The 27,782-nt window shown below is 39.1% G+C and overlaps 1 protein-coding gene across 3 annotated transcripts in view; it reads right to left on the bottom strand.

Moving 5' to 3' along the window:
• The window catches only part of diaph3 (diaphanous-related formin 3), a 388,621-nt gene that overhangs the window by 263,510 nt on the left and 97,329 nt on the right, over positions 1 to 27,782 (bottom strand). For all 3 annotated transcript variants that reach the window (XM_077203763.1, XM_077203765.1, XM_077203764.1), the window contains one exon: positions 12,301 to 12,431. In XM_077203763.1, coding sequence (XP_077059878.1) covers positions 12,301 to 12,431 — 131 coding nt within the window. The remainder of the gene's footprint in view (positions 1 to 12,300; positions 12,432 to 27,782) is intronic.

Genomic DNA, 27,782 nt, shown 5'->3' with positions numbered 1-27,782 from the left:
CAGCTGCAGCTACAAACGTGTCGGAATCGGATAAAAAAAAAAGTCTAACGCTGCGAATCAGATAAACTGATAAACTCAAACTCGTTATGAATCCGAAATACTTCGTGACAAAGTCCGAAACAAAACAAGGATCTGTATAGGAGATGCCTTTGAAAGATGGAGACGGCTGAAAACAGAGAAGAATTTCTGGACAGGTAAGATTCATCTATGTTTGGCTAACTTGTACTTGATGTAAGTGGACATTTCAAATATTCATGACAGTCGAACAAAATGCATGTTCGTGCAAAGTAACTTTACGTTAGCAAATATGGAGGAGGTGGGTCATCGAATTGGAAGCACTATAGGCGCAATTCCACGGTAAAATAACTTTTTCTAACGCCCATAACACCAATGAAAAGCACATTGTATCCTATAATGTGAATAATGTGTCCCACTTGGAACGTTTTGTAGCCTACTTGTTTATCATGCAAGTTCTACAGCCAAAAATAATAGAATGACATGTAATCTTCCACATCACATATTTTAGCGTTATGGACGTGTACTGCAGAGTAAGTTAAAAAATACAGCTGGTCGCTTTCATTTATAGTGTCAGCTAAATGAATAGCTGTATCTTTGATATCGATTACACACAGTGACCGAGGCTTGTGCTTGTACTTACGTTAATGACAGATACCTACCGTCAGTATACTAACAGCTACTGTTCTAACAATGTACTGTCACATACGAGCGTACATCTTTACTATTATATTTGTCTAATCGCCATTAGTAAATTTTTGCGATATATAAATTACTTTGCAAAACATCTCTCATTTGAAGCATAAACAATTAACAGAAAAAAAAACGTAGCCTACTGTGTAGGACTCGTCACTTGCCATTGGAAGCTTCTGTAGCAGCCTACGTTCCTGCTGTATCCTGCAGACTATCTGGCAACCTCTAGTCAGGGAGGAGGGGAAGGGGATACACCGCTCTACAGTAATTTGAAGGTGATTGCAGTACCAGTTTTGGCCACAATCCTACATACTGCTCCTTTAAATAAATAAATGAATTTTTTTGAATAAGGTTTGCACGTCTCATTTATTTTTTAAAGTTGTATATCAACTGTATATTCTGGATGTATATTCAATTTTTTAATTGCATTGTTACCTCACACACATAAAAAACTGATTGATATGTAACATATACTTGTAGACAACTTTGTTTTTGTCTCCTCGTTTTTCGCTCACTGTCTCTCCTCTAAGGTCTGTTTATCTCCCCTATTGTTCCCTTACATACTGTAAAAGTGTCTTGCACATTTTCACCCATCATAGAGGAAAAACTAACGAGTCTTTCAGAAAGCATGGTAGAGGGAAAGAAGGAACAGACGAAGGAGTGACAGTGGACCAATAAAAAAGCTCTCTTTCTCTCTCTCTCTGAAATAACTTGTGCAGAAACTTTTTTTTTCATGCTTGTTCCTGGAGAGAATTGGCAGCCCATTTTATTGGATCCAAGGGAAATTACATACTTTATATTCCATCTCCCCACACATGTCGGGACAAGAGCACATCTGTCCAGAGTTGACACTGGGATGAATAGAAGGGGAGAAAAAGAGCAAGGGCGGTGAGAGACAGAGAAAGGGAGAAAGAGAGGGGAGATGAAAAGTGCTGATCGCTGCACATGGAAGAACTGTGATGTTTATGCGATGTTTATGCGATGAGACATCAATAGATGTCTCAAAAACTAGTGAGCCTAATTGCAGATGTAAACAGAGTCTAAAACATTTTGTAGTTCGTTTTCGTAGAGTAGAGATGAGTTCAAACTACCACAAAATACCACCTACATTCTGCTTACTGACCTAATGCGTAAACATTATGGGAAACATGCTAGCCAGATAGGATTTAAACTTTGTCGGTTGAAGACCTAGGTTTGGTTTGAAGATGAAAAACGTACCAAGCACAATGTTCTCTCACCATTCCTGATTTCTAACATGCACACCCAGTGTTCGGCATGGTCTTGCAGCTATCAGAGAAAAGTTGCTGTTTATTCATGTTTTTCCATAGTCTCCTTTCACATTCATATATGCAAATGTGCAAGCTTATTTCATCTATTAGATCAAAAGATCTGAAAAAGCCCATTCATTTACTCGCCCATATACCCTCCCCTCGAAAAATCAGGACAGAAGTGGTCAAAATTTCTCAAAAGAGAATAAAGAGAGATTAAAACACCAGGTGTAAATGGGAATGTGTCTCCCTTGTCTACCTGTGATCCGATCAACCAAAATGCATCTTAATACCAGGTGTAAACAGGGCCACAAAGGCAGTTCAAAATAGCAGTAAGCAATTATGTTGCCTTTTAAAGGGGTCATGAACTGAGAAATAAAATTTTCCTTGAGATTTTGACATATAAGAGGTCATCATATTATAAATATATCCTGAAATGTTTCAGACCTGAAAACTTCCTTATTCCAAAATCAGCTTTTCGTGTGCCAGGCCCAGCGAACGACTGGTCCTTGAATGTGCCTCTTTATGACGTAATCAGGTAGTCAAAAACTGCCTCTGCAGAAGAAAATCAAAGCCCACTGGCGTTAGTGAGATGAGGAAGAGAGAAGAGTACAGGGTCACCCACTGGACTAATGATTTCCATTACACGAGAGTAGATGTTAAAACTTCATGCTGATTTGTACTCGGCTTTCGCCAAGATAAGCACCAGCTAAGACGTAGCCTTACAGTAACCTATGCTTCTCCATCCATTTACGCTTCTTTCATTCTGGTGACGTGAATCTCCTTCTGTCTGGTGTTAATAGCTGCAGTGTATTTGCGTGTCAGCACACACAACGGCTGCAACCACAGTGCGGTCCCCCCATAACAACCCTCTGGATTGAGCGGAGTAGGGAACATCTCTAGGGTCGTCAAGTGGACACCTTCCGTCCTCAGTGTTTCGTCGACTAGCCCACGACACCTCAAGAGGGCTCGACAGTGACTCTGGCGTTCCAGAGTCACCCCCCTCCGTCCCCCAATCAACTCAGTCCAGCTTACTGACCACTACTTCCCTCTTGCTGCCTAGACCTAACCACAATCTAACAATCTCTCCGCAACACAACCATACGCGCCAACCCGTTTGACTAAGGCTGTCGAGCCCCACTGGTGCGTTAATATGCAGTTTCAGTGGCAACGGTTCCGTATGGCATACCACCTACCGCAAAACACAATATCTGCCCAACCACCCGTCATTCACGCAATATACATAGGAACGTAATGATTGTAAATACTATACAACCTATACAAATAAACTAACAGACTCTTCAAGTTTTCAAGAATCTTACGAAACCGTAGCATGGCGGCCTGTACACAGCCAGCTAGAATCTTTCCGTCTCAACCACAGCCAGTTGCTGCTCCTTTCTGCTGCTTCACATAAGTACTTTACTGTGCGACGCAACTCTTGGCCACTGAATCCGACGTCTCTGAGGAACCGGGTTGTAGAGTGTGCCACAAAACCTCGGCAACCCACTTCCACTGGATAAACCTGGACTCTCCATCCTCGCTGTTCTGCTTCAGTGGCCAGATGAGCATACCGCAGTTTCTTCCTCTCATATGCCTTATCTACCGCATCCTCCCATGGCACTGTTAACTCTATCAGTTGAACAATGCGTGCTGATCCAGACCACAAAACAATATCTGGTCGTAGGTTAGTGGTGGCAATCTCAGGTGGAAAAATAAGCCGTTGATCAAGATCAGTCAGCATCTTCCAGTCCCTAGCAGCTTCCAGTTGTCCTGGGCGAGAATTGGTGTTAGCACCTTTTTTTTAGTGGTTGCTCGCCTGGGTGGAGGAATATTGTCTTCTGCGTGTAATGTTTTGCTAGAAGAGGCGGCAACTTATTGGTCATACTAAGCTTACCTTCCAATGCTAAAGCCAAACATCGCAATACTTGGTCATGGCGCCAAGTAAACCGACCTTGGCTAAGAGCCACCTTACATCCTGTCAAAATGTGCCTTAATGTGGCAGGTGATGAACACAAAGGACAAGAGGGATCCTCTCCTACCCAGAGGTTTAGGTTCTGCGGTGATGGGAGAACATCATATGTTGACCTAATAAGGAAAATGATCCTACTCTCTTCCATTGACAAAAGGTCTTGCCAGCCCATTTTGCGTTGTTCCACACTCTCCCATCTCATCCACTCTCCCTGCTTGGCCTGGGAAATGGCCTTTATACATCTCATCCTCTCCTCCTGCTTTCGCACCTCGTTGACTACCAGCTTCCTCCTTTGAGCTGGGCATGCCTTGTGCCATTTTGGAGGAGCTAAACTGAGCCCAAAACCCCCTCTTCCATGCTGTACCTGTCCCACGATATCCCCAATTTGAAGGTCAGCCTTTGCCTCTACTACAGATTTCTTTGCTGACCACTTTCTACCAGTTTTTATCACAGGGGCTGCCTCCCTTACACATTTGTCGCGTGACTCTGCTAAAGTCATTTCCAGTCTGACCTTGGCACACTTATACTCCTCGGTTAAAGCAGAGACTGGCAGCTGCAATACTCCTTTACTATAAAGTCCCACTCTGCTGAGGCAGCGTGGAACTCCCAACCATTTCCTGATGTATGAACTTATTAACGCTTCCAGCTTATCCACTGTTGTCAAAGAAACCTTGTACACAGTCAGTGGCCACAGCAACCTTGGCAGTAGACCAAACTGAAAGCACCAGAGTTTTAGTTTGCCTGGTAGAGCACAGCTGTTTATGCTCTTCAACGCTTCCACTGCTTGTCGTCTAACTTCTCCCACTCAAACTGTGTCCTTTAAATCCGCATCGTACCATCTCCCTAGACTCTTCACTGGCTTCTGAGAAACTGTTGGTATTGCCTCACCATTAATGAAGAATGTTTTATCCACTACCTTGCCTTTAATTATTGAGATGCTCCTTGATTTAGAGGGCTTAAATTGCATTCGTGCCCATTCAATATTATCTGTTGACTTCCCCAATAACCGATTAGTGCAGGCTACCGTTGTAGTCATGTCATCCATGTAAGCTCTGATTGGTGGTAGTCACATCCCAGAAGCCAAGCGCTCTCCTCCTACTACCCATTTTGATGCCATAATGATTACTTCCATTGCCATGGTAAAAGCCAGTGGAGAAATGGTGCATCCTGCCATTATTCCAACCTCTAAGCATTGCCATGTAGTGCTGAATTCTGGAGTTGAGAAACTAAATTGCATATTTCCAAAATAGGCTTTCACTAACTTTGTTATCGACATCGGTACCCTGATAAAATCAAATGATGCCCAAAGAAGCTCATGTGGAACTGAACCAAATGCATTAGCCAAATCCAGGAATGTCACGTGGAGCTCCTTTTTCTCCTTTTTAGCTGATTGAATTCATTGCCAGATAACACTGATAAGTTCTAAGCATCCTGAGAATCCTGGAATGCCCGCTTTTTGAACTGAAGTGTCAATGAAGCCATTCTTTAATAGGTAGGTTGACAATCTCTGAGCAATAATGCTGAAGAAAATCTTGCATTCGACGTTTAATAGTGAAATAGGGTGAAACTGACTGATGCTTGTATTATCTTTTTCTTTGGGTATAAAGACTCACCCTGCTCGGCGCAATGTACAACCTGCTTTTCCCAAGCCACTTTTATCAATTTCCACAGAATTCATAAAACTCCTGAAGCACTCTTGTACACTCTGTACGGAACTCCATTAGGCCCTGGAGATGATGAAGCCCTTGCCTTTCTCACAACCTGCTCTATCTCTTTCCACTTAGGTGCACAGACCTCCATTTGGTATTCTGGTGGATTGACAGGTGGGATGTCTGACGGAATTGACATAGGCTCATGCCTTTTTGCATCTGTATACGTTTCCTCCAAATATCTCTCTAACTCAACCTTAGATGCTTTTAAAGTGCCATTCTTCTCACTTGTGAATAACTTCTTTACGAATTTGAATGGATCTTTATAGAAATTAGCCCTCGCACGCTCCTTTTTGTAGTGTTTCCATAGGCGCTCAGCTCTGCGTAATGTTGCAAGCTTATCTTTTATTGCCCTTTGTAAGAGATTGAGTCCCTCCTTCTGACTTTTTCCGCTCTTTTCCATTGCTTCCTCAGCTGTCTCCTTTCTCTAACTAACCCTTCAAATTTCTGCTGCCGTCTAGACATTCCAGGAGTAGTTTAACTAACTTAACTAACTTCCAAAGGATCCTAATGCTAGGAATGTGGATATTTATTTTCAACAATGTGAATGTCTCAGCTGAACATTATTTATTCGTATTGCTGTTTTTTCCACATGATAATTTTATATAGATCAATAAACAAGTAGTTAATATTGTGTAATTACAATTTGTCACTCGAGGGAGACAAACTCTGGTCGTTCGCGTCAAAAGCTAAATCTGCTGTTCTTGCTACACACCACTCTCCCACTTTAGCAGATCGAGTTTTTATAATTTTGTCTGGCCAAACCAAATAGTGGTAGGAATATTTTAATATGAAAAGTTTTTTTTCTCCATAATAAATCGCACTAAATTAGCCGGTTAAATAGACAGCTTTAATATTTACACACAGTCCGTGTCAGCATCAACTGCCACAGTCTGCTGTACTTTGTGCATGTCTTGATTGACAGATGTCTCGTCCAATCAGCGGTCAGTATTCCATTCGCCACAAATACATACCTTTTCCATTTTGTTTAACTTGTCATTGTGTTTTCTGACTTTTTCAGTTGTTTTCAGATTTGTCGTTGTGTTTTCTGATTTGTTATATAGTTTTCAGATTTGTCATGTTTTCCGATTTGTTATTTTGTTTTCGGAAATGTCATTGTGTATTCTAACTTGTTCATTTGTTTTTAGTCTTTCCATTGAGTTGATTAATTTGTAGTTTTGTTTTCGGAATTGTGGTTTGTTTTGCACTTCTCGGCCCCCGTAGGTTTGTGCCATGTTCTGCTTTGTAACGTGTGAAACATTAGCAAGCCATAGTATAATCGGACACCTTTATTTAGAGCAGGTTGTTTCCATTCAAACAAGCCCACACACATGCGTAGATCTTGAGAAAATCCCCATGGAGTGACATGACATGCTGCTTGGCTAAAGCTATAGGACTTCCGGGATCAGATCGAGTCTTTAAAACTTTAAAAAAGTTTAACCAATATGGTGGCTAGGGACGATGTGTAGAGACCAATTAGACGCTGTTTTAGAGCTGGAGCGCGTCTGGATTGGGATGATCGCTCCAATAGTCAGGTCTTAATTTAACGTGAACCACAGAATAGGAGCGCACACAGCTGAAACGGCGCATGAAGATGATCACTCTCAACCAGGATCTTTTTACTTATTCTATGTAATTATAAATATTTGAATGCTTTATTTTTGCGTTTACACATGAAGGTAGCTCATGATGACAAGAAATTAGAAAAATCCTAATCGGAGCATCACTAGTATGTACTGTAAAGCAAGATGATAGTTGGGTAAAGGGTCTAAACAAATGAATCGAAAAAATTACCATCCATCCATGCCCTGTCCTCGTTCGGGTCATTCCATTCAATATTTAACCAGTCACAGTCAGTGGAGCGCAATGAGGCCTGCTAAATCAGAACAGGTGTCTTTTTAAAATCATTTAGCATTCTGCTGTGATGGGAGGATGAACTCCTGAACTGATAAAAAAAAGGAGTGAAGGAGGAGTGAAAATCAATGTCCCTCACAATCGCACATGCAGGTAATGGAAACATCACTCACTTGTCCAATCAGACGAATTGCCTGAGCAGAAGAGGAAGTATGGGTATAAATTACGCCCCCTAAATATTCTCAGTGCTCATGCCTCATACACACCATCCCTCATCTCTCATCCCTCTCTTCCGTGGTAAGGAGGAGAGCGAGAATGTTAGTACAAATCAAACATCAGCCAAGCAAAGGATGGGCAGCCTCACCCACACAATCACAAAACCCATCAAGCTCATTACCAACCGCACACATAGAAAACAGACACACACACGTTGCAAAACTGTGTTAATTTCAACCTAGTGACAACAGAATGTCTATTTGTAATTAAAACGAAACTAAGAACTGTCTAACTGTAAAAACAAGTAAAAAAGCAAACAGGACGACGCATAAAACAAGAGCATTTATCAACATGTCACTAGCATTCAGCTCAAATCTCTATGATTGATGTTTAATCTATTGATAAAAAAGATCCTAGATATCAAGCTGCAGAAAACAAAATAGAATTTATTTATTTATTAAAAAAATATCATGTGTGATGTTTTTTTATCCTTCAAGTCTGAGTGGATTCCCAAGAGTACAAAATCTCATTCTTTTGACATGAAGGACCTCGTACATCAGCTAACAGATTCAAACATTGGCAGTTACAATCTTCACCTTTTTGGGCACAGGCTAAACGCTCAATTTGACTTGAAAGCTCGAACATTCCCTTCGATCACATCAGTCTATTTTTATTTTTGTTTATAATGTAAGCTAGTTAACAAAATCTGAAAAAGGAAAAACTATATTTAGCACAAAAAAGTAATCTCTAGGGAGACACTATTATAGATAATTATTTGTAAATAATATGTAGGGCTGCAACAACTAATCGATAAAATCGATAATATTTGATAATGAAAATCATCGACAACAAATGTCATTATCAATTAGTCGCGTCTGCCCACTGTGCAAGAAAAACCTCCGCCAGTCTAGTCAAATGACAGCACTTAACGCATTTCTATGTAAAAAATGCATCTAAAGATAGTGGAGGAAACAGAGTGAGCTGTTGCGGGATAGGTACTGTACGTGATCCAAGCTGCCCGAAACATGAGAATTCTTTATTTTAAGCTTCAAGCTAATGCATTAGCGGTGCCGCTAATGTGTGTGCCGTTTAATGTGTGATAAGTTTCATCAGTGTAAATCTTTAATTTTACAGTTATACCCTTAACCATTTTGCATGAAGGGTCATCCTGGCAGTCTGTGTTAAACTTCAAACTTTACATAATGAGCGCCATTACGCGCATAGGCCTACATATCAAACAGACAAACGCGAAAGGGAAACAATTAAAATTCAGAACAAAAAATAAAAATATTAATTTTGATGAAATATCTGTTGTTGGACATTAAATTTAGGCTTAAAAGTCCACATGTAATTCAAGAATTGTATGAGTGGTAACTGTAAAGGGATAACAGCGTGTAATTGCATAAATGTAAGACAATTCTTACATCTACAGGATAAAGAAATGACAGTCAAGTCAAGTCACATTTATTTATATAGCGCTTTTTACAATGCAGATTGTTTCAAAGCAGCTTTACAGAGATAACAGGAAAATAATGCAACAAAGTTAGTTTCCAGAAAAAAATAGTGTAACAGTCCAGCTTAAGTAAGTTCAGTTTAATTTTGACAGTTCCTGCAGAACATTCCTCTTATCCGTTAAGGGCTGTTACATAGTCAACGCGAGCAAGCAATGCGAGCGACGCGCTCCCTTTCATAGTCTAAACTGTGGACGCAAGCAGACGCAAGCGTCACGGGCGATGCGTGAAATGCAATACACCGCTCACGCAACAGGGAGTCGGGTGATATTAGTAGAGTTGGGTCACGTCATATTCAGATCAAAATGACAACTGAAGAGGAGTGCATATTGCTGATTTTACATCGGCGGCAACTAAGGCAGCGCAGAGATAGGCGGTGGTATGTTCGCCCTTTAAACCGAAGAAGAGATCAGGATGAGTGTGTGTCTCTGGTGCTTTCCCATGCGAAGCCTGGACGAGGAGAGACATTTCCAGTACTTTAGGATGTCGGCGCCAAAATTTGATCAATATAATTTGATCAATTAAATCAATTAAATTTTCCTCTTCGCCCGCCATTGTATTCAAACCTTCTTCTGTAAACATAATACTTGAATTAATGTACAATACTTGCAATGTCGCCCCCACGACAACGCATAGTATTGCGTGCATCAGTGCGGTGCGTATCAAAAACTAGGACGACACATTTGGTTACGCATCGACGCATAATGGCGGCCGAAGCGTATCGATGAGTAGCCTTTGTGGACGCGTATGCGTAACGATGCATTGACTATGTAACGGCCCTAACACTGAGTTTGTGTTTTTGTTTATTATCTTTATTATTATCTTTATTTTCAATGTAGGGATTTAAACTAAAAATATTTAAAATGTTGTAGGTGGGAAAAGCTTGAAATCTTCAGGCATACCAATGGCAACAAGTTTAACGCTATTATCATTGGCCAATGCCAATATGGTCACTAATCTATTGTGCATACCATTGCCAAAATAAACAATAAGAAGCATCAAATCATCTTAGAATGGAGTAGTTTTCTCAGCCTCTAATGAAAAGATTAAAAGGTGGTGGTGACATACATGGTAAAATAACTTCCAATGTGGGCCAATATCAGTCTTGACTGCACGTGAATGTCAACATCCAGAGGTTCCAACAGGGAATTGCAGAGAGGGACCTGTGAGGATCCTAGTTATAATAAAATACCATATGTCCTTTTTCATTAGGGAATTGTCATGGCCTTCTTTCTCTTGCTTCTTATTTAAAAGCAGGGAAGATAGAAAATCACAGTAATGAGTCTACATGGATCACTCATGTTAGAAGAATTACTCTTCTCCTCCCTTATGTGAAATACTCATCAAGGTCCTCCCAACCTAAATCTAGTCCATGTCAAAATGTTGTGCATTTCCACACTGTTGAGCGTTTGCAAATTTGCTTTTTAGCAATAAATCAACATTTACTATAGTCTTTGCTTCCTCACTCTTATCTTGTTTTATTCATCCCACAACAGTGACCTATAAGAACAAAACACAGCAGGCTTTCATCAGCATAGCTGAATAAAACAGCTTTGTGTCATACTCTAGTCAGACAATGCCAAAAATACAAATTAAAAAAAGATTGAATTGTTTGGAGAAGTTTTAACCTTGCGCAGGAACAAATGAAAAGGTGCCAGGTGTGAGTAATGTTCGGGCTAGACTCCTCACGCAAGGTCGGCCATTGCTCTCTGATTGTGCGTTCACGGCCATAACAAACAGCTGCATGTGCCAGAACGACGTTCGGGGTGCTAATAGAAATCATGACATTTCATGAATTATGCCAATAAAGAAAGCAGCACTGATGAAAACAGTTTAACACCGACTCTCCTGCTCGAACATGCTCTCGTCTTTCTCTCTCTTCTCCATCACAGATGAGGTTTATTTTTCCATCCATAGTCTTTGAAATTGGACACACTGCTTAGTGCAGTCTGTCAATTTAACTTTAACTGCCTGTAATAACTTTATCTGCACGCACACACTGGGCTCTCTATCCCACTTATCTATTGGATTTTTTTGTTATCGGAATTAGGAAAATGTTTCAGATGAAAAGGACACTGAACAAAAATGAGTGTCCTAAAGCGACGCACTCATGGTGCTTCTAGGGTCACGTTCTCAGATGAATTAGACCATGTCTTGTTATGAGTCTGTGCTCAGAATAGAAAGCAAGTGAATCTGGTCCCCCCAAGCATTCCATAGCTAAAAATTAAAAAAAGTCACTTATTTGAAATGTGTAGGCTTTAATGTAATGTTGAAAGATCAATAAAAAGCTCAGTCTTTGAAAATTATAAAAGCCACAATGAAGCAAATTATATATATATATATATATCCAAGGACAACAGAATGACATCAACAGTAACACCACAATGAGAATAAAATATGCATTTCCTCTTCTATCTACCATATTCTTCTGTACACTTCCAACCATCGCCTGCAGCATTGCGTCTGTCTGTGTGAACTGCGTTTAAAACTATGCTGTAAAAATAGTTTTAATGGTCACAAAAAAAGGAAAAGCGTATTAAAAAAAACTATTCACAAATTGTTTATCATCTTCACCCTCCTGGAGCGGCCTCTCTGTCATGTTTGCAGTACAAATGCATGCAAACAGCAGGAGAGCTCGTCGCAAAAGGCATCAAACAATTAAGTAGTAGGAGGGAAAACCTGGGGCGACGTGGCAATCGGTAATAGTAATACATATTAATAAATATGAAATCACATAGCACTCCGCTGAGTTACACACCGTCGGGCAAATGTCAGAGTTCAGATGTGGTAGGTGGCCAGGTTGAATAGTTCAGTGTGTGTTAGAGTATTCAGCAGGCTGCAGTATCAAGCTGGCTTGTCAAGTTTGAGATGTAAGAAAGCTTTTACAAATGCCTTCCAGTGGAAAAGTGTTTGTGCAACCTGAGCAGGTTTTTTCAAAAGACACAGCAGCAAAAATATCCTGATAAATTACATGTCAGAGAGAAAAGAGGAAAACTTTGATGCAAGAAAACTTGACTAACATTATATATTAAAATAAATGCTACAAAACTTGTTTACGCGAGTACCTGACTGGGTTGCTGGTGAGTGACACTCTGAGGGAGTCCAGACAGGCAAACAGTCTCTCATCGGTGGCGCCACCTTTCAGCTCACTCAGAAACTCCTGAGGAGAGATTTGACTGCTGCTCCTCAAACTACCCTGTCAGACAATGGAGAGAAAATACTATTAAGATGGTCACAAACATTATCAAACTGTTTTGTAGATTTCAGTTTTGCCCTATTCAAGTAGACTGGAGCTCTACTTGCATGTTTGTAAATTGCTCCCCGGGTCTGTACCTAGATGGCTGCAGTGGACTTGCCTTAAAATAAGTTTAAATTTAAAGGCTCAACTTGTGGTTTGAATAAAAAAAAATAATCACAATGAATGAACAACAAATTCCTTAATTCATATGCTCTGAAAAGAAAATACTTTTCTGACTTATTCTGCAAATTAGATTTATTATCATTTGTAGGCTATTGAATATTGATCATCTTCTTCAAACTTCTTTTATTAGTTTGAAAGGCTTTTATATTTTGGAGAAGCCAGCAAATAAACTTGCCAAAATGTGTGGCTGTCGCTTGCCAAATTTGAGATTAAGAGCTCCTCGAATTGACAAACAAAACTGCACAAAGAGTTATGCCTATTCAATTACTGACTTAACAAAACTGCAATTACTAGAATTAGTTGACAAAACTTGTACTAAAACAATAAATATTGCACATTGCAAAATGAACATTAGTGAACATTCTTATTCTAACGTTTTATTTGTGTATTAAACAAAGTGGGAAAAAATTAAAAAGGAAAACAAGGAGAAGGAGAAGTAGCAGAAAAAAGGAGGAAGTAGTAGTAGAAGGAGAAAAAGGAAAAGGAGGAGGAAAGGGAGGAAAAGGAGAAGGAAAAGAAAGGAAAAGGAGAAGAATAAGGAAGGAGGAAAAGGAGAAGGAATGACAACAACAAACAGGAAGAAAAACCAGAACAAAAATGAGTAAACCTCCACGACTCCCAATGTCGTATAAATTCTGTGACACATAGATCTAACAGAGAAATTAATAATTATTGTTTCTTCTATTTTTGTCATTGTTTGAGGTTTTTGGAGACACTGCATGTTAATGAGGAAAATAATTGTGTGATTTATCTTTAAGATTTTTTTTCTCTGAACATGCATGCCTTTGCTTGCTTCCACATATTTAGACATTTTTAAAGTAATCTTGCACACAATGGGTGGGTGACATACTGGTATTGAATACTCATTTGCACAGTCACAGTTTTGGTTCATGTGTCACCAGGAGTGGTGCACAGTTAGATTCATTTAAGGCCAAAAGGATACTGATATTTCAAACTCAAGGTCAATCACAAAGAAGCACTTTAGGATATTTCGCATGCATTAAGGCTTATAGAAACACTAGAGATGCACCGATTGATCAGCTGGTGACCGGAATTGGCCAATTTTCACGTGATCGGCCAAGACCGGCGACCGGCCAGTCAGTCTGACATATGCCGATTTTATGCCAGTCAAATGCACTCTGGCGCCGCATGATTAACATCGTGCAACATCAGCATCACACTTGCACACGGAACGCACATGTAGGAAACCTTGTGAATTACTTTGTGTGTGGTGTAAAGTGGTTAGAAAAAATTAAATCTCTAAGGAATCTCTGCATCTCTGCATCTCTGCAGAACACTATAGAAGTCAAACTAGTAAAAACCATGCAGCATCACACACGTCTCAAATGCATAAAAAAAAGAGAAATGCAAATACTAGCTTCAAAATAGATCCTAATTGTCTATGATTGGGGTTTGTTTAGGTTAGTAAAGCAAATCACTAAGAATGAAGTAGTTTAGGGGGAGGGGACGCTCAACACTGGGACAGCAGGATAAACGGTCTCTCAATGTACATCAAGTACAGTCAAGATTTAAATTTCCATCTTTCTTTTAGTGTGCTTTCAGACATGGTTTGATTATTTGGTCTAAACCAGAGTTTAATTGCGTTCGACAGCGTTCACATGATCCAAACGTCAATCAAACCCAGGTGCGCAGCAAACGTGCTAGTGTGAAAGCACCCTAGTCAATAAACTCTTCAGGCCTGCCATTTAGCCATACAAGACAATTACCGTAATTACCTATACATTTATACTACTCATAATTCAATTGGATTTAATTCTTACATTTCAAATGTGTTATTAGACATGACCAGCAGTGTTTGGTTTTTATAACTCACACACACACACTCACGAATTGTTGATTCTTGTAGCCGGGACACAAACATTGCCAGTGGGAGACAGACACGTTCAGCAGCAGTAGCAGGTCATTACACCACAGGTTCAGCCCTCCTTACCCTACCCATTGTGCACTGGGCCTGTGGGCTGCTCCCCTGACTGTCCCCTCTGCAGGACACTGAGGTCTTAATCATCACATACAAGAGATAGAGCTGCTTCCAGTGAAAGACTCTCCGCCCATCCCTTGTTCTCTTTCTTTGCTATTCTGTCCTTCCTTTATAGTTCTCCCTTTATCACCATGGTGACTGCTTTTGGTAACTTGAGGGAAACATTTGTAATTTTTCAAGTTTTCGTTTATCTTTACAGAACCATCTAGTCTGGGCTACTTCACATAATGAGAGTTTCCTTGAAAACCTGGATTCTAAATGTATTCTGCATAGTTTATCCCGTTACTCCCGCCCCGATAATAAAAAATAAATAACACTAAAAATCTCATAGACAACAAAAGATAAAAGTGTCGGATAAGGGCGATGCTCATTCAGGATCAAGCCTGCTCTTTGAAACATGCATTATACAAACAAATCTTTACACATGAATATGGCTCACAGCAACAACATCAAACAAAGAAAGTTACACATTAAGCAGCCAAATCATGATCTCACAGCAGAAGCTCCAATCACCTGGTGGCGTCTTCTGTCAGGAATCACAGGAGCGAAGGTAAACATCCTAGAGCACGCCCTGGGTCACGGATCGACCTGTCTGCTTAGTGCTGAACCCTCCGAGCCTGACAACAGGCCAATTAGATCAACTCTGCACAGGTTATGACATTAATAAACCATGAAGCCAAGTTTCCTTAGGTAATTGTAGCTATCACTCCCCTTAAGGTACTGCGAACCTGATTCTCATTAGTTAGTGGTGTCATTTAGCGGACAGTTTCATACAAAGTGACTTACAGTAGACTAATTGAGGAGACAGTCCCAGTGAAGCAACCAGGGTTAAGTGTCATGCTCAAGGGCAAAATAGTGAGCGACGGAACAACAATTCCAAGGTCTCTAGTGGAGCAGCAAACCAGCATCCTGTGCACTAACAAGCTCAGATCTGAAAGTATTAAGCTTGCGCTTTCCTACTATCTATCACATTTCATAGTCGTCTAGACCAGGGATTTTCAACCTTTAAGGCTGTGACACACCAAGCCGACGGTCGGCCGCCGGGCAATGTTGAGACGTTTTTCGGTCGGCTTAGTTTTTTCAGTGTGTTCCGCACCGTTCCTCTACACTGGCAGCATTTCTCAAAGCAAGCATCAATGGCGGAGGAGCAAACCCACTATAATTTTACAAATACTGCTGTTATTGTGCCACGTAATGTAGTTTTAACCCCTTTAAACCCAAAGATCACCAGCGGCCCCAGATTATTGTTGTTCAACATTCACAGCATGTTTAAAAAAAATAAACTCTTCATTGATTCTCGACAAACTTAGTATCATTAGAAAGATATAAGACTCAAGCTTCGATATTTGACCACTGTTTATGATAAAACTTTGTTGCAGTGCCATTCATTTTTTAATTTATGTCAGGAGTGCAAAATAATCAACCTGTAATTCTATTTTGAATAGAATAACACAGGGTCCAAAATTAACACCCGCCAAGCGCCAAATGCGGGTAGATTTTCCGTTTGGCGAATAAATCTCAAAAGGCCATCCACCACACTGGCGGGTGAATGTTCCAGACATCCCAAGTCTCCCGGAAGTTCCGGGAGTCTCCCGCATATTAATAGCGGCTCCCTGATGCCCGCAAATTAGTTAAAATCTCCCGGACTCTAGAGCGAGCGAGAAAGAGCGCGCACAAACTGAGCTCCAAACCGTGTAGCGCGTCGACGGGAGAGAGGGAGAAAGAGCAAGAGAACTTGTGTGTGTGTGTGCCTCAAGAAGCGTGTGTGAACCTTCTTCACACCTAAAATAGACCTACACTAAATATATATATTTTTTAACTTAAATAATTAACAAATTAAGATGACAAAAAACACTGAATCAGTTTCAAGCTTTGAAAAAACTGCATTTTTTTCATCAGACTACGTTTTTTTCGTCAAAAAAAAAATAGCAGACCTACCTCAATCCACAGCTTGTCTAGTTTTTACTTAAAGAAAGTAACATGTATACATGATGTGGGGTTAGTCTGGGTCTCCGATGGCACAGATGTCCCGGGAATACATAGATAACGTCTAGCTAGAGTGGCCAACTTCGGAAAGCGCCTTTCATTTGCTTGTGGATGTTTGCTTCGCAAGTGATATTGCATTGTAGCCTACTTGCACTAGGCCTACTGCTTTATATTTTTTAATACCGCGTATCATATTTTGCAAGTATTCGTCACTCTTTCTGTCGAAATGGTCCCACACAGTAGCTACTACTTTTCGATTGGTTCATTTTGCTTGCTCAGCAAAATAGGCTATGTATAGGCACGTGTGGTTGCGCGTGTCGACGCACCCCGTGAGGCTATATACTGTTTTTTTTTAACCATGTAGCAAACAAACAAAAAAGCAATATTTATATATATACACTTTTAAATCGTTTAACTGATAGTATTAATCTGTCTTTTTTTTTTACTTTCGATAAAGTATCTGATAGTTTTACAAAACCTTCAAATGTACTGTTATGAGCACTAGTTTCAAATTCTAAGCAGGTGCAGTGATTCTTATTAGGGCTGGGGCGGTATGGATTTTTTCTAACTGCTGTTGAAAAGCAAGATATTCCCGCAGTATAGTGGAAAACTGCTTTAAATACAACCATGTTGTATATACAACCCATCACCGTTTCATTAAATAATTGCCTGGAATGAATAAATAAGAAGCAAATATAGCAGACATATAATCAGGAAGACGTAGAAGCGCCGGTGTGATCTCTTGCACGTGAACTGGAGCTCCTCTCATAAATGAACCGAAACTCGCCGTATAGACTAGGCCTACTTGTCTCATAGACAGCTTTTTAAGAAAGCTTGAAATGTCTACTTTTGAACAAAATTCAAAACGAAATAAATTTTTAGGCTACAGTAGCCTAGTCAGGTAAGGTCAGGTTTGCCGATGTGCGTTATAGGCTATTTATTTATTTTTATCCCTGTGCGCCGATCGGAGATGGAGTTCACTGCTGATATTCTGGGGATACAACATAGCCAATATACTAGGGACTTTAGCCTTTAAATATAGTTGCTGCATTGGATCAGTCTCCTTTCTAGAACAGCCAAGAGCTTTCTAGCCTCGCGGCAGCAGCGCCTTGCATCACTTGGACCTTAAAACAGCCAGCGGATACGGTTTTGAAAATTGATCAAGAAACGTTGGTGCGAACAGATGATGAGTTTTGTGATGCGGTTGCAGATGAAATGATAATAGCCCATCCGTGCATCTCTAATACGATTATGTTATTATGTGTCATGGAACATTGCGCTCCCCACCTCGCGAAAGATCGGATTTGCCCCATCTTTTGATGATAAGTTTTGTTTAGAAAACCTTGACTCCATGTAAGACACAATATCAGTAGACATAATCCATGTCATTAGAATCAATGAATCCATGTCATTAGCAGTGTTGTGCTAGTTACTAAGATATAGTAACTAGTGACTAGTTATAGTAACCAAATTACTTTGTTGATTACTTACACCAAAAAGTAATGCATTACTGTTAAAAGTAACTTTTTAGTTACTTTAAAAACAAAACATTTTTTAAGGTTCCCATTAATGTTCTTTTATGCGTTATGGTCTACACAAACACAAAACTGACTTAAACAGAAAGTAATTTTTAAACACTATTTTATTTAAGTCAGACCAGCACAAACTGAATATATCACAAGGATTTCTGTGGTGACTCGCTATGCTGACTCGCGATCTTCGCAGTAGAGAAATGCACATGCCAGAGAGAAATGCACATTTCATACGGATTACATAAGCAGTGAGCAGTCTGTAGTCTGTTTTCTTTCGTTTTGAATTGTTCTGTTTAAAAGTAGACATGTCTGTGAGGTAAGTAGGCTACCTTATACGCCGAGTTTCGGTTAATTTATGAGACGAGCTCCAGTTCACGCGGTGGCGCCTCCGTTTCGTGATTATCTATCGTCTGCTATATTTACTTCTTATTTATTAAATCCAGGCAAATGGTTGATGAAACATTGATTAAAATTAAGATGCAATCAATACAAAACTAAATTCACTCTAAAGAAAGGTTTTGTGCTTTCTGTTTGATGTCTCTGTAAAAAGTTTTAAAGCATCTTTTAGTGCCGCTTTCAGAGCGCTCACGTACAGAGAACTGTCACGTCCGTAACATTGTTTCTTCCTCATAAATGCGAACACTAAAAATAAAATAAAATAAAATAGATATTTTGTTCTGAGGAGACTGAGAGCCAACCCTTCTTCATTTGGTGGGTAGTATTACTTTGGTTTGCGCAGTGTAATTCACAGAATTACTAAACAATATTTTATGCCTATAAAATTCAGCCCGTATAAATGTGCATTTTCTACGCTTAGAAAATGGACAAAATTCATTTGATTCTAATAATAATGTAACATTATTGTGAAATTGATTTCTTTATAGGCTATTTGCCATTAGTATAGTAAATCCTTATGTTTTTATCCAACTAGGCTATGTGTGGGCCTTATGTAAAATACGGGACAAATCGCTTCCCTTATTGATTTGATACGGGACGCATCATTTTACTTGTAAATACGGGACAATTGCGTATTTTAAAGGACGGGTGGCAAGCAACCCTACCACCAATCCTACAATGCGTCGCTGCTGCAAACAGGTTAGGCTGTAGGCTACACTTCAGCCAAAATTAATTAATTTTAAAAAGTAACGGACAACGCGCCATATGGTAACGGTAACGGAGTTAATTTATTTAAAAAGTAATGCGCTACAGAATGAGTTACTGTCAAAAGTAACTGCGTTACAGTAATGCGTTACTAGTAACGCGTTACTGCCCAACACTGGTCATTAGACACAACGTGCACACATGTGCAGGCCAATGTTTTTTTTTTTTTGCGGTGATGACGGTGACGAGCTCAGACCCGCGGTTGGAGTCACGTGACCGCGGAATTGCGGTAATGCGGTAACCGTCCCAAACCTAATTCTTATACAAGGCTACAAATAACATTTCAAGTACATAAGTAATTGCAAACAGTCGTTGGTGGTTTAAAGTGAGTTTTATGTAAAAGCATAGGATTAATCGTATACATTGTCTGATGCACAGATAATAATTGAGGTACAGTTATATTTCGCAATGTATTTTGTCAAAAGAATTGCACTTAAGTTCGTAAGGAAAGTTTTATTTTGTTTCCTAGGAAGACTATTTATAATAGGGTGTATATATTATATATATTATATATATGTATTATAAATATAATTATCAAAGCGATGTGGATGGGAAAGCCACAATGCCAAAGTAAAGGCTAATAGCCTCTGAAAAAAAAGAAAATAATAATAAATGGAGCAATTCAAAAAGGGTCCTCACACCATCAGTGCTTGGGCCCTTATGATAAAAGAGTAATGTGTGTGTGCGTGCGTGCGTGCGTGCGTGCGTTGTGATCTAGGAAAACCCAGCACATGGTTAAATTTAACCTATTACATCATGGTTTTGATACCATATGGAAGCTGGTATCAAGCCAGCCCTTTCCAAATCTGTTTTTATTTTTTGCATAGGTTGTTGGGAGCAAAAGTGAAGTTTATCTGAAGTTGGCTTATCGCTATGATTTTCAGGAACGGAATTGAGAAAAACAGGTTTAATTAACGGTCACCGACTCGCTAGCAGAGCACTTGGCACTCTTTTTTATTACCTTTTTTCATATCACATTTTAATAATCATCATAAATTAGGTATAATTTGAAGGCTTACAAACTCAAAATTCATCATGTGAATACCGTTTTGGACATCCCCAGAAATTAGCAGATTGAGGCGAGCAAGATCATTTAAGTGAGCAGCTATTTCAGACTCCATTGTTATCTTGTTCTCTTCCATCTCGAGATAACGTTATAAAACTGTGTCGTTACAGTTAAGAGTTTAAACAGGATTGGCGCGGCATGCGCACTGATACACCTTCACTGTACATTTTATGTGGTTTATTTTGATAGGTAAACTATCTTTGTAGTGTTAAGAGACTGACAGGTATCGGCGATTTTTTTTGCACCTCCGCCGGCCGTTAGAGAAATGGTCGCATTAGAGAAAGAGTATTTTCAGCTTGCTACTATAAATCGCTATTTTTCTGCACTAAACAAGGGAATTTTGCCAAGATATTTTCAGAGATAAGAGACAAGATGTTACAGATTAATAATTTAATGGGGAAAAAAATTTGACAAAAAACTGACATTCAAACTATGTTTTGATCTCCTGAAAACGGCCCAGCGCGACATCTGACAGGTTTTCACAGCCTTTTATAGTAGCCTAAAAACGTGCATGACAAGGTATTAGAAAATTCAGTTTTAGAGCTAACATTCTCCGATTTTAAAGGGAGAGAGCGAGAGCGAGAGAGAGCCCTGTGTCTAGTCTGTTCTGGTATGCATTGGCTTGGCTTGCATGAGATATCATCATATTCAGAACAGTTAAATAGAAGATATTAATGTTCTGACATTTGAGCATGAATAGACTGAACTTGAAAACTTTGTTAGATGATTTGTTTGTTCTAATAAAATGATTTTGGCAAGCTCAAGCCATCCCCTGCTTTTCCTGTCTGCTCTGTCCTCTGCAATATTGTCTATAATTACATGCAAGCGGAAAAAAGCATCGCATAAGCAAATGTCAGACATGCTTAGGGAATTGATCATCCATTTAAAGGACAGGTCACAAATGCCTCTAAAATGCCAGAGCCTCTCCCATCCAATCAGGGTGGAGAGCAACCGAGGGCATAAAAAAGTATCATCAAAATGTCCCATCAACCTGTTCAAGTTCCTGTGGTTGTGATAATTAACAGTGTGTTGTGGTCAAATGTCACGACGTGTGTTGAAGTTTCTGAGCCAAAAAAAAAGTCTCTAAATTGATGGTGCCTAATCTGCCACTGATCCACAGATGATGATGATGGTGGTGATGATGATGATGATGATGATGATGATGATGATAATGATGGGGATGATGGTGATGAAGCATATTTTGATATTTTTGGGAGAGAAAAAAACAGTTCTAAACTCAAGTGCCAATTTCTAAGAAATGTAATTGTTGGTGTCATGTCGATTTCATACATTCAAAAATGAATTAATGAAATAATACTATAAAAATTAAAATTAAAAATAAATGTTGCATTTACTTTGAATACACTTGTGTACATATCCTAATCATTACATGCAAACAAGTTTTCAAAAATATTTTGTACACCCATGCACATTTTATATATTTAAGGTAAATTTAAAAAGCACAATAATATTTTAAAACAAAACTGCATTTTCCCCAAGAATAAATAATAAAAGAAAAGTTGATTATCACTAAAGATTCTAAATGCTTTTGTTTTCATCTTTGACCAAGAATCACATCACTGACCCCTGTGTCTAATAGCAATCCCAACATGTGAGAACTGTGAGTTTTTCCACAACAAGGGAATGTACAGTTCCCCAGAATGTGGTGAAAAGGGCCAGTCCTTAAGGATGACAGTGTGTGCATGAGTTCTTGCTGTGTGCTGCACATCTGATTTCACTGCTCGAGTCCTATGGGAGCTCATTTAATGCATCAGCTGTTGAGCTTTTTGTGAAGAAAATATCTGGGACATGCCCCCACCTTCCTTACTGCCGTATTCTTTAACTGAAAAAAAAAACGTCCTTACTGTCCTAAAAAATTAAAAATTAAAAAATAAGATAAACTGTCTCTGGAAGTGTCAAGATCGAAAATAAATAACAAAAATGAAACAGCTCAGTATCTCTCTCTATCCCTAAGAGCAGAAAATAAAACAAAATCTAGAGTGTGCGTGTGGCAGGCACGCGCCAAGGCGGTCAGTCCCCGGGAAACATGGCCGTCTGCCCAGGTCTTCTCCTGCATGTCGTTTCTGGGCAAGTTTTTCCCCTGGTTCACGTTATGATTCATAATGAGCCAAATCATCATTACCCATCGAACCCTGAGATGCATAAATCACCCTCACTGAAAGCGGTCCAGCAAAACCCTTTAATGATTGTACTAATCTTACACCAGAGGAGCGCAGACTTTGGCCTCTTCACAGTTTAACTCTGGCAGCATCATTCACGACTTTTCTCAATAATAACAACAATTTATTTCGAAGAATTGTCTGCACAGTGTCCAAAGCAATACTGGACCTCACTAAATTTCTGTTTATGGACAAAACATAAAAAGTAAAACTTATTTTGTGTGTTCAACAGAAGAAAAAATTACAACATATGGTTGAGCAATTTTTATTTGTAGGTAACTATCCCTTTGGGGAAGAAGTCTAGGCCACATTTTATCGGAAGGTGTAGATGCTTTATTTCCTTCTACTGCCATGCGATTATACAAATCATTACAATGAAAAATGTCAAAGTAGTTTACTGAGTCGATGAGATTGCACATCTTTGAGACCTTTAAGGGTTTAAAAAGCAGCAATCTGGATTTTGATGACATTTATTTTGGACTAATTTCCAATTGACTTCACGAATCCACTTGAGCAAACTGGTTGTGAAGCCCCTGTCTATGGCAGTACACAAGTTTCCATGATTTTAAAATAAAGTGCTTAGCCCCAGGCTTTTCTAGAAGGTACTAGCATATAATGTGGTTTTCTCTCTTTAAACCGCACCTCAGCACAAACTCAGAAAAATATATATCCAACCCTTTCATCTGTGAAGTTTAATAAGTGTCTCTTTCAAAATAAACTTTCAACTTCCTTGGGTAATTCTGCACGGTATTAGTCTCCCAGATGAATTGCTAAGGAATATGTTTGCCCTGAGCATCAGATGGCCTGCTAGTGGACAAGCCACCGGGGAGCACTTCAACACTGACTCCCAATTACAGACTGGGAATGGATGTCCACATCCTGATATCAAAAGCAGAGGGCCACTTTGGTTGGAGAGAAAACAAGATCTAAGAGCTCGGAAGAGAATGTGCGCATAGGGCCTTTAATGACTAAGGATTTCAGTGTGTTGTTGTACCGAGACACAATGTACTCGAGCCCCATTGTCCATTCCCCGTTTCAATTCATACTCTCTCCTTCTCTCAGTCCTAATGATTCATCAGATGTTCTGGTGCGAGTGGGAGGTCCGCACTGTCTAAGCAGTATCTAACATTATTGAGATACAAACCACGAAGGAATTTCTTCATTTAGTACCTTTAGAGATGGCATTAAGCAAAGAGTGGAAAGAGAGGAGTGCCGATACAGCCCTCTTCATCAACACAAAGGCTAACCTTAATGCATAATGCAAATGAGCACGGCAGCAATGGCTTGGCTCTCCTTTTCAATGCTCTGATATAATTAAGAGCTCTGAGGCCTGACTATTTGGTCCCAAGAGAGGACTTTTTTTCCTTATTTGTTCTTTCTCCTCTCTCTTCATCCCGCTTTCTAACGTCCTGAACGTGTGTATTAAATAACCATCTTGTAGAGGTACTTATGGTTGCCCCAACAGAGTTCGAGTAGCTTTTATCATATCAAACCGGAGAATTAATCTGTGATCTATATTTAATTAGACACGCTGACACTTTGTGAATGGAACAACAGTCCCATTAGTCTCCAAATTTCCATTTCCAAAATAGAATAAGACACTGCTGACCTTCACTTGTATGGGCAGAAGAAGGAAAAGAGACACTAAACAAGAACACAGATGAGTATCTGTAACAACACTCGAGAGGCATTTGCTTTTCATAAGATAAACTGATGGCATATCTAATGGCATGGCAAAAAAAAAATACAGATCAAGGCAATGACAAACAAACAAAAACAAAATATACTACATGAAATTATATAAAAAAATGTTTAAATGTTTAAATCACTTTAAAATTCAACTTTTCAAATTTCAAAAAGAACATATATATATTAATATATATATAATATAATTGTGATTCAGCTCCTTTGACAATATGGCGCTGTCATCCAGCTGAGGTGATGGAACAGAGGGAACATGTTTTATTATGAGAAAGAGTCTGAGCCCAGTGGAGACTTAAGTCAAAGGCTGCAAATGCATGGTGCCAAAAACAGAGACATTTTGACAAGATACAGCCCATAAAGCTCATCTCCCATTATGTCCTCAAGCAACTCTATCAAAAGACAATTTTTCACAACACAAAGACTACAGTATAGTACTTCACTTGCCTAGCAATATATCAAGCAGGGTTTCTGCACACTTTTTAAAGTCAAAATTAAGGCTTTAAGACCTTAGGCCTTTTAAGGCCTGAAGAAATCAAAATGAATGCCGTGCATTAGGGGTGTGCAATATTGACAAAATATCTCGATATTTTCAAAGTTTTGTTGATAAGAATTAGATAATATTTTACAGATTGTTTTTTTATACTTGGTGCCATGGCTAGTTTAGGCCTGCTGTTGACAGCGGACTCACGAAGATATTCCTATTTTTCATATTTTATGCAGTGGTCAGTTCACAGCAGAGACAGAATTTAAAAAAAATGTATTAAGGGGTATCATTTGCCACCTTAAATTGATTTCCAGGGACATTCTCACCTATATATGGACATTTTTAGTTGTATGCATCACCTTTTATGTCAAATTCTAACATTGAAATGAAATTCTATTAGAATAATAACACAATACAATGATACCACTCAAATTAAATAATTTAATCAAAATCCATCTTGCAGTGCAGAGGTGAGATAGAAGCGGCATCAGAACTGGCATTAATATATTTACACTGCATTTACAATTGCCTAAATAAAGCAATGAGATTATTTTTTTAATGCAATATTTAAATATGAACTAATTTCTAATTTTAACATTCTAATTAAAGGGTACTTTATATGTGAAACTAAAACAGCCAGTAGGTGGCGGCAAGTCACCGTCTTAAGTGAGTTGAGGGAGTCATTAATTCAACCGATTTGTTCAAATGGCTGATTAATTCGGTAGAGAAGCAACTGATTGTTCTTTGAATCATTAAAATGATTCGTTCAAAACGTGGATTTCAGTCCAAAAAAAAAATCGTCGCTGCCCGTTGCACTGAGACTCTCCTACGGTTTAATTTTGAAATTCTCGCCGGCAAAATAAAGGGAAAACCAACAATATTGACAATATTGTTTATAAAATGTAACCCACAATGTTCATTTATTGTTCATTTAACTGTTATATAAAAATAACATTTGCAATTTTGCATGGAAAATGGCACTCTTGCTGATGTGATATTGTATGATAACAACATAATATGATATAAATATATAAATCAAAAACTCATTTGGGAACATACCTATAACTGCACACATCACGCAGTGAAAGCACGAGACAAAAGCGATGTCAGCTCGCTCGCAGTGCCTCGTGCATCGTTAAAACAATGATTACAATATCATAATAGACAATACACATCGCACACCACTACGCACATAAAGAATGAACTTACATTTACCAACTTGGTGCTTCTCTCCTCCTGTTTCACGTGCAGGAGACAGAAGTAATGCTGGCACGAATGTGATGTAAAATGTGAACAAGCAAATCCACAAAGAAAGAATAATAAATAAAAACGTATGGTAATTAATTTTAATTTGGAAAATATTTAGATACGTCTAAGTCAAATTGCCATCGAAAATGTAAGACTTTTTATGGCCTTAAATATAAAATAATTTAAGACTTTTTAAGGATCCGTGGAAACCCTGATAGGATCCAGGCCACACAAATGGCCTCATGTGACCGTTCACGAACACAGAATTTGCTCTCATTTCAGAGTCATTCATTTATTGTGCCAATATTTTCATTCGTTCACTGCCCCTTGTTTATTTAGTAAATAGCTTGGTTAGTTTAATCATGCTGTCAGTTACCATGACAAATAAAATAATCAATTCAACAAATAAATTAAATGCAAACACCCTTTTTCCCTTTAAATCAGTGTAGAAAACGAGTCTAAAGATAAAAAAAAGAGGAAAAAAACACATAAGACCAGACCTCAGGTCATCTACCAGACTCTGATCCACAACACAAGTTTCTGCAGCTCACAGACAGCTGACACAGCATGCAGTATGTGAGGAGAGATGACATGGCCAGGGGTCTGTTGGTGGGTGTCTGGGGGGCCTCGTATCAGCCCCGACTCAAAGCACACTACGGGAGAGAAGCTTGCCTCCATCCAAAGTTGATAAAACAGAGTTAAACAAAGTGACAGCAGCAGAAAGCCTATAACGTGCAAGGTGGAGACTGCAACCGTTTTCTGACTGAACGGACTGCAAACATACACACACTCAGGCTGGGCTTGTTGTGCAGCTCTCCAGTGCCATCTAGGGGTTACAAAAATGTAAGGGAAATGCTGCTGATGAGTAGGACATTAAAACTAAAAGGAGATGGTTAGCAGACTGTAGCCAAAAGTTGACTACATCAGACACATTTACTTAAATTGCATTCATATACCACAGACTGACTTAAGTGGTTTTGGGAGTACTTTACATCAAAAAATCTCAAGGAAAATATATTTTAAAAAAGTATGGAATTTAGAAACAGGCATGCTGAAATATAAGTATATTCATCTTTAGCTTTCATGGATTTAATGGATGTATAGCAAGTGATAAGAGATATATATTTGGCTGATGCAACAACAGGTTGCTAAAATGATCACAGTCACAGGAGTCTATTGCACTAGTTTATACTAATCTTTCTCCAAATGTCCATTTAGCCTGACTAGTATTCAAATAAAACTTTTCACAAGTATCCAATCTCACTGAATCCTGAAAAAATTTCAGAAAACAATAATCAACTGTTTCCATACAGAGGTTTTGCAAATAAATGATAAGCTATACTGCCCCTCAGTGGTCATCGAAACAGCCAGATCAAGCAATCAGCCATTCAATCAATCAAAATACAATGACCTACAAGCAATATTACAAGAACCGAGCCTAAACAAATACCGTATTGTTCAGAATATAAGAATTGTTCTGCTCCGGGGAGGTTGGTGTGCGGGTGTCTCGGTGCGTGGCCATGGGTAAGAAATGAGGGGCCTCGCTGGTGGGTATGTTCAGCTCACTGGCGATATCCAGTGCCTTTAGATGGATGATGGCTCTGATTATGGGCAGCTCCTCATTTATTTTTTTTATTTTTTCTGGGTGCATGCTGATGTACTTGCCTGCCAATTTCTTTGACGCGTTCACTTTTAGGACCACGGTAAGCTTTTCTTTAACTGTTAGCATTTCTTAGACTGTTAAGAAAGGTTACTAAAAGTAACTT

Source organism: Siphateles boraxobius, unplaced genomic scaffold (genome assembly GCF_051911475.1).
Source record: "Siphateles boraxobius isolate OS27281-9 unplaced genomic scaffold, OSU_SipBor_1 5, whole genome shotgun sequence".
Classification (NCBI taxonomy): Eukaryota; Metazoa; Chordata; class Actinopteri; order Cypriniformes; family Leuciscidae; genus Siphateles; species Siphateles boraxobius.
This window is presented reverse-complemented; position numbering and strand designations above follow the sequence as displayed.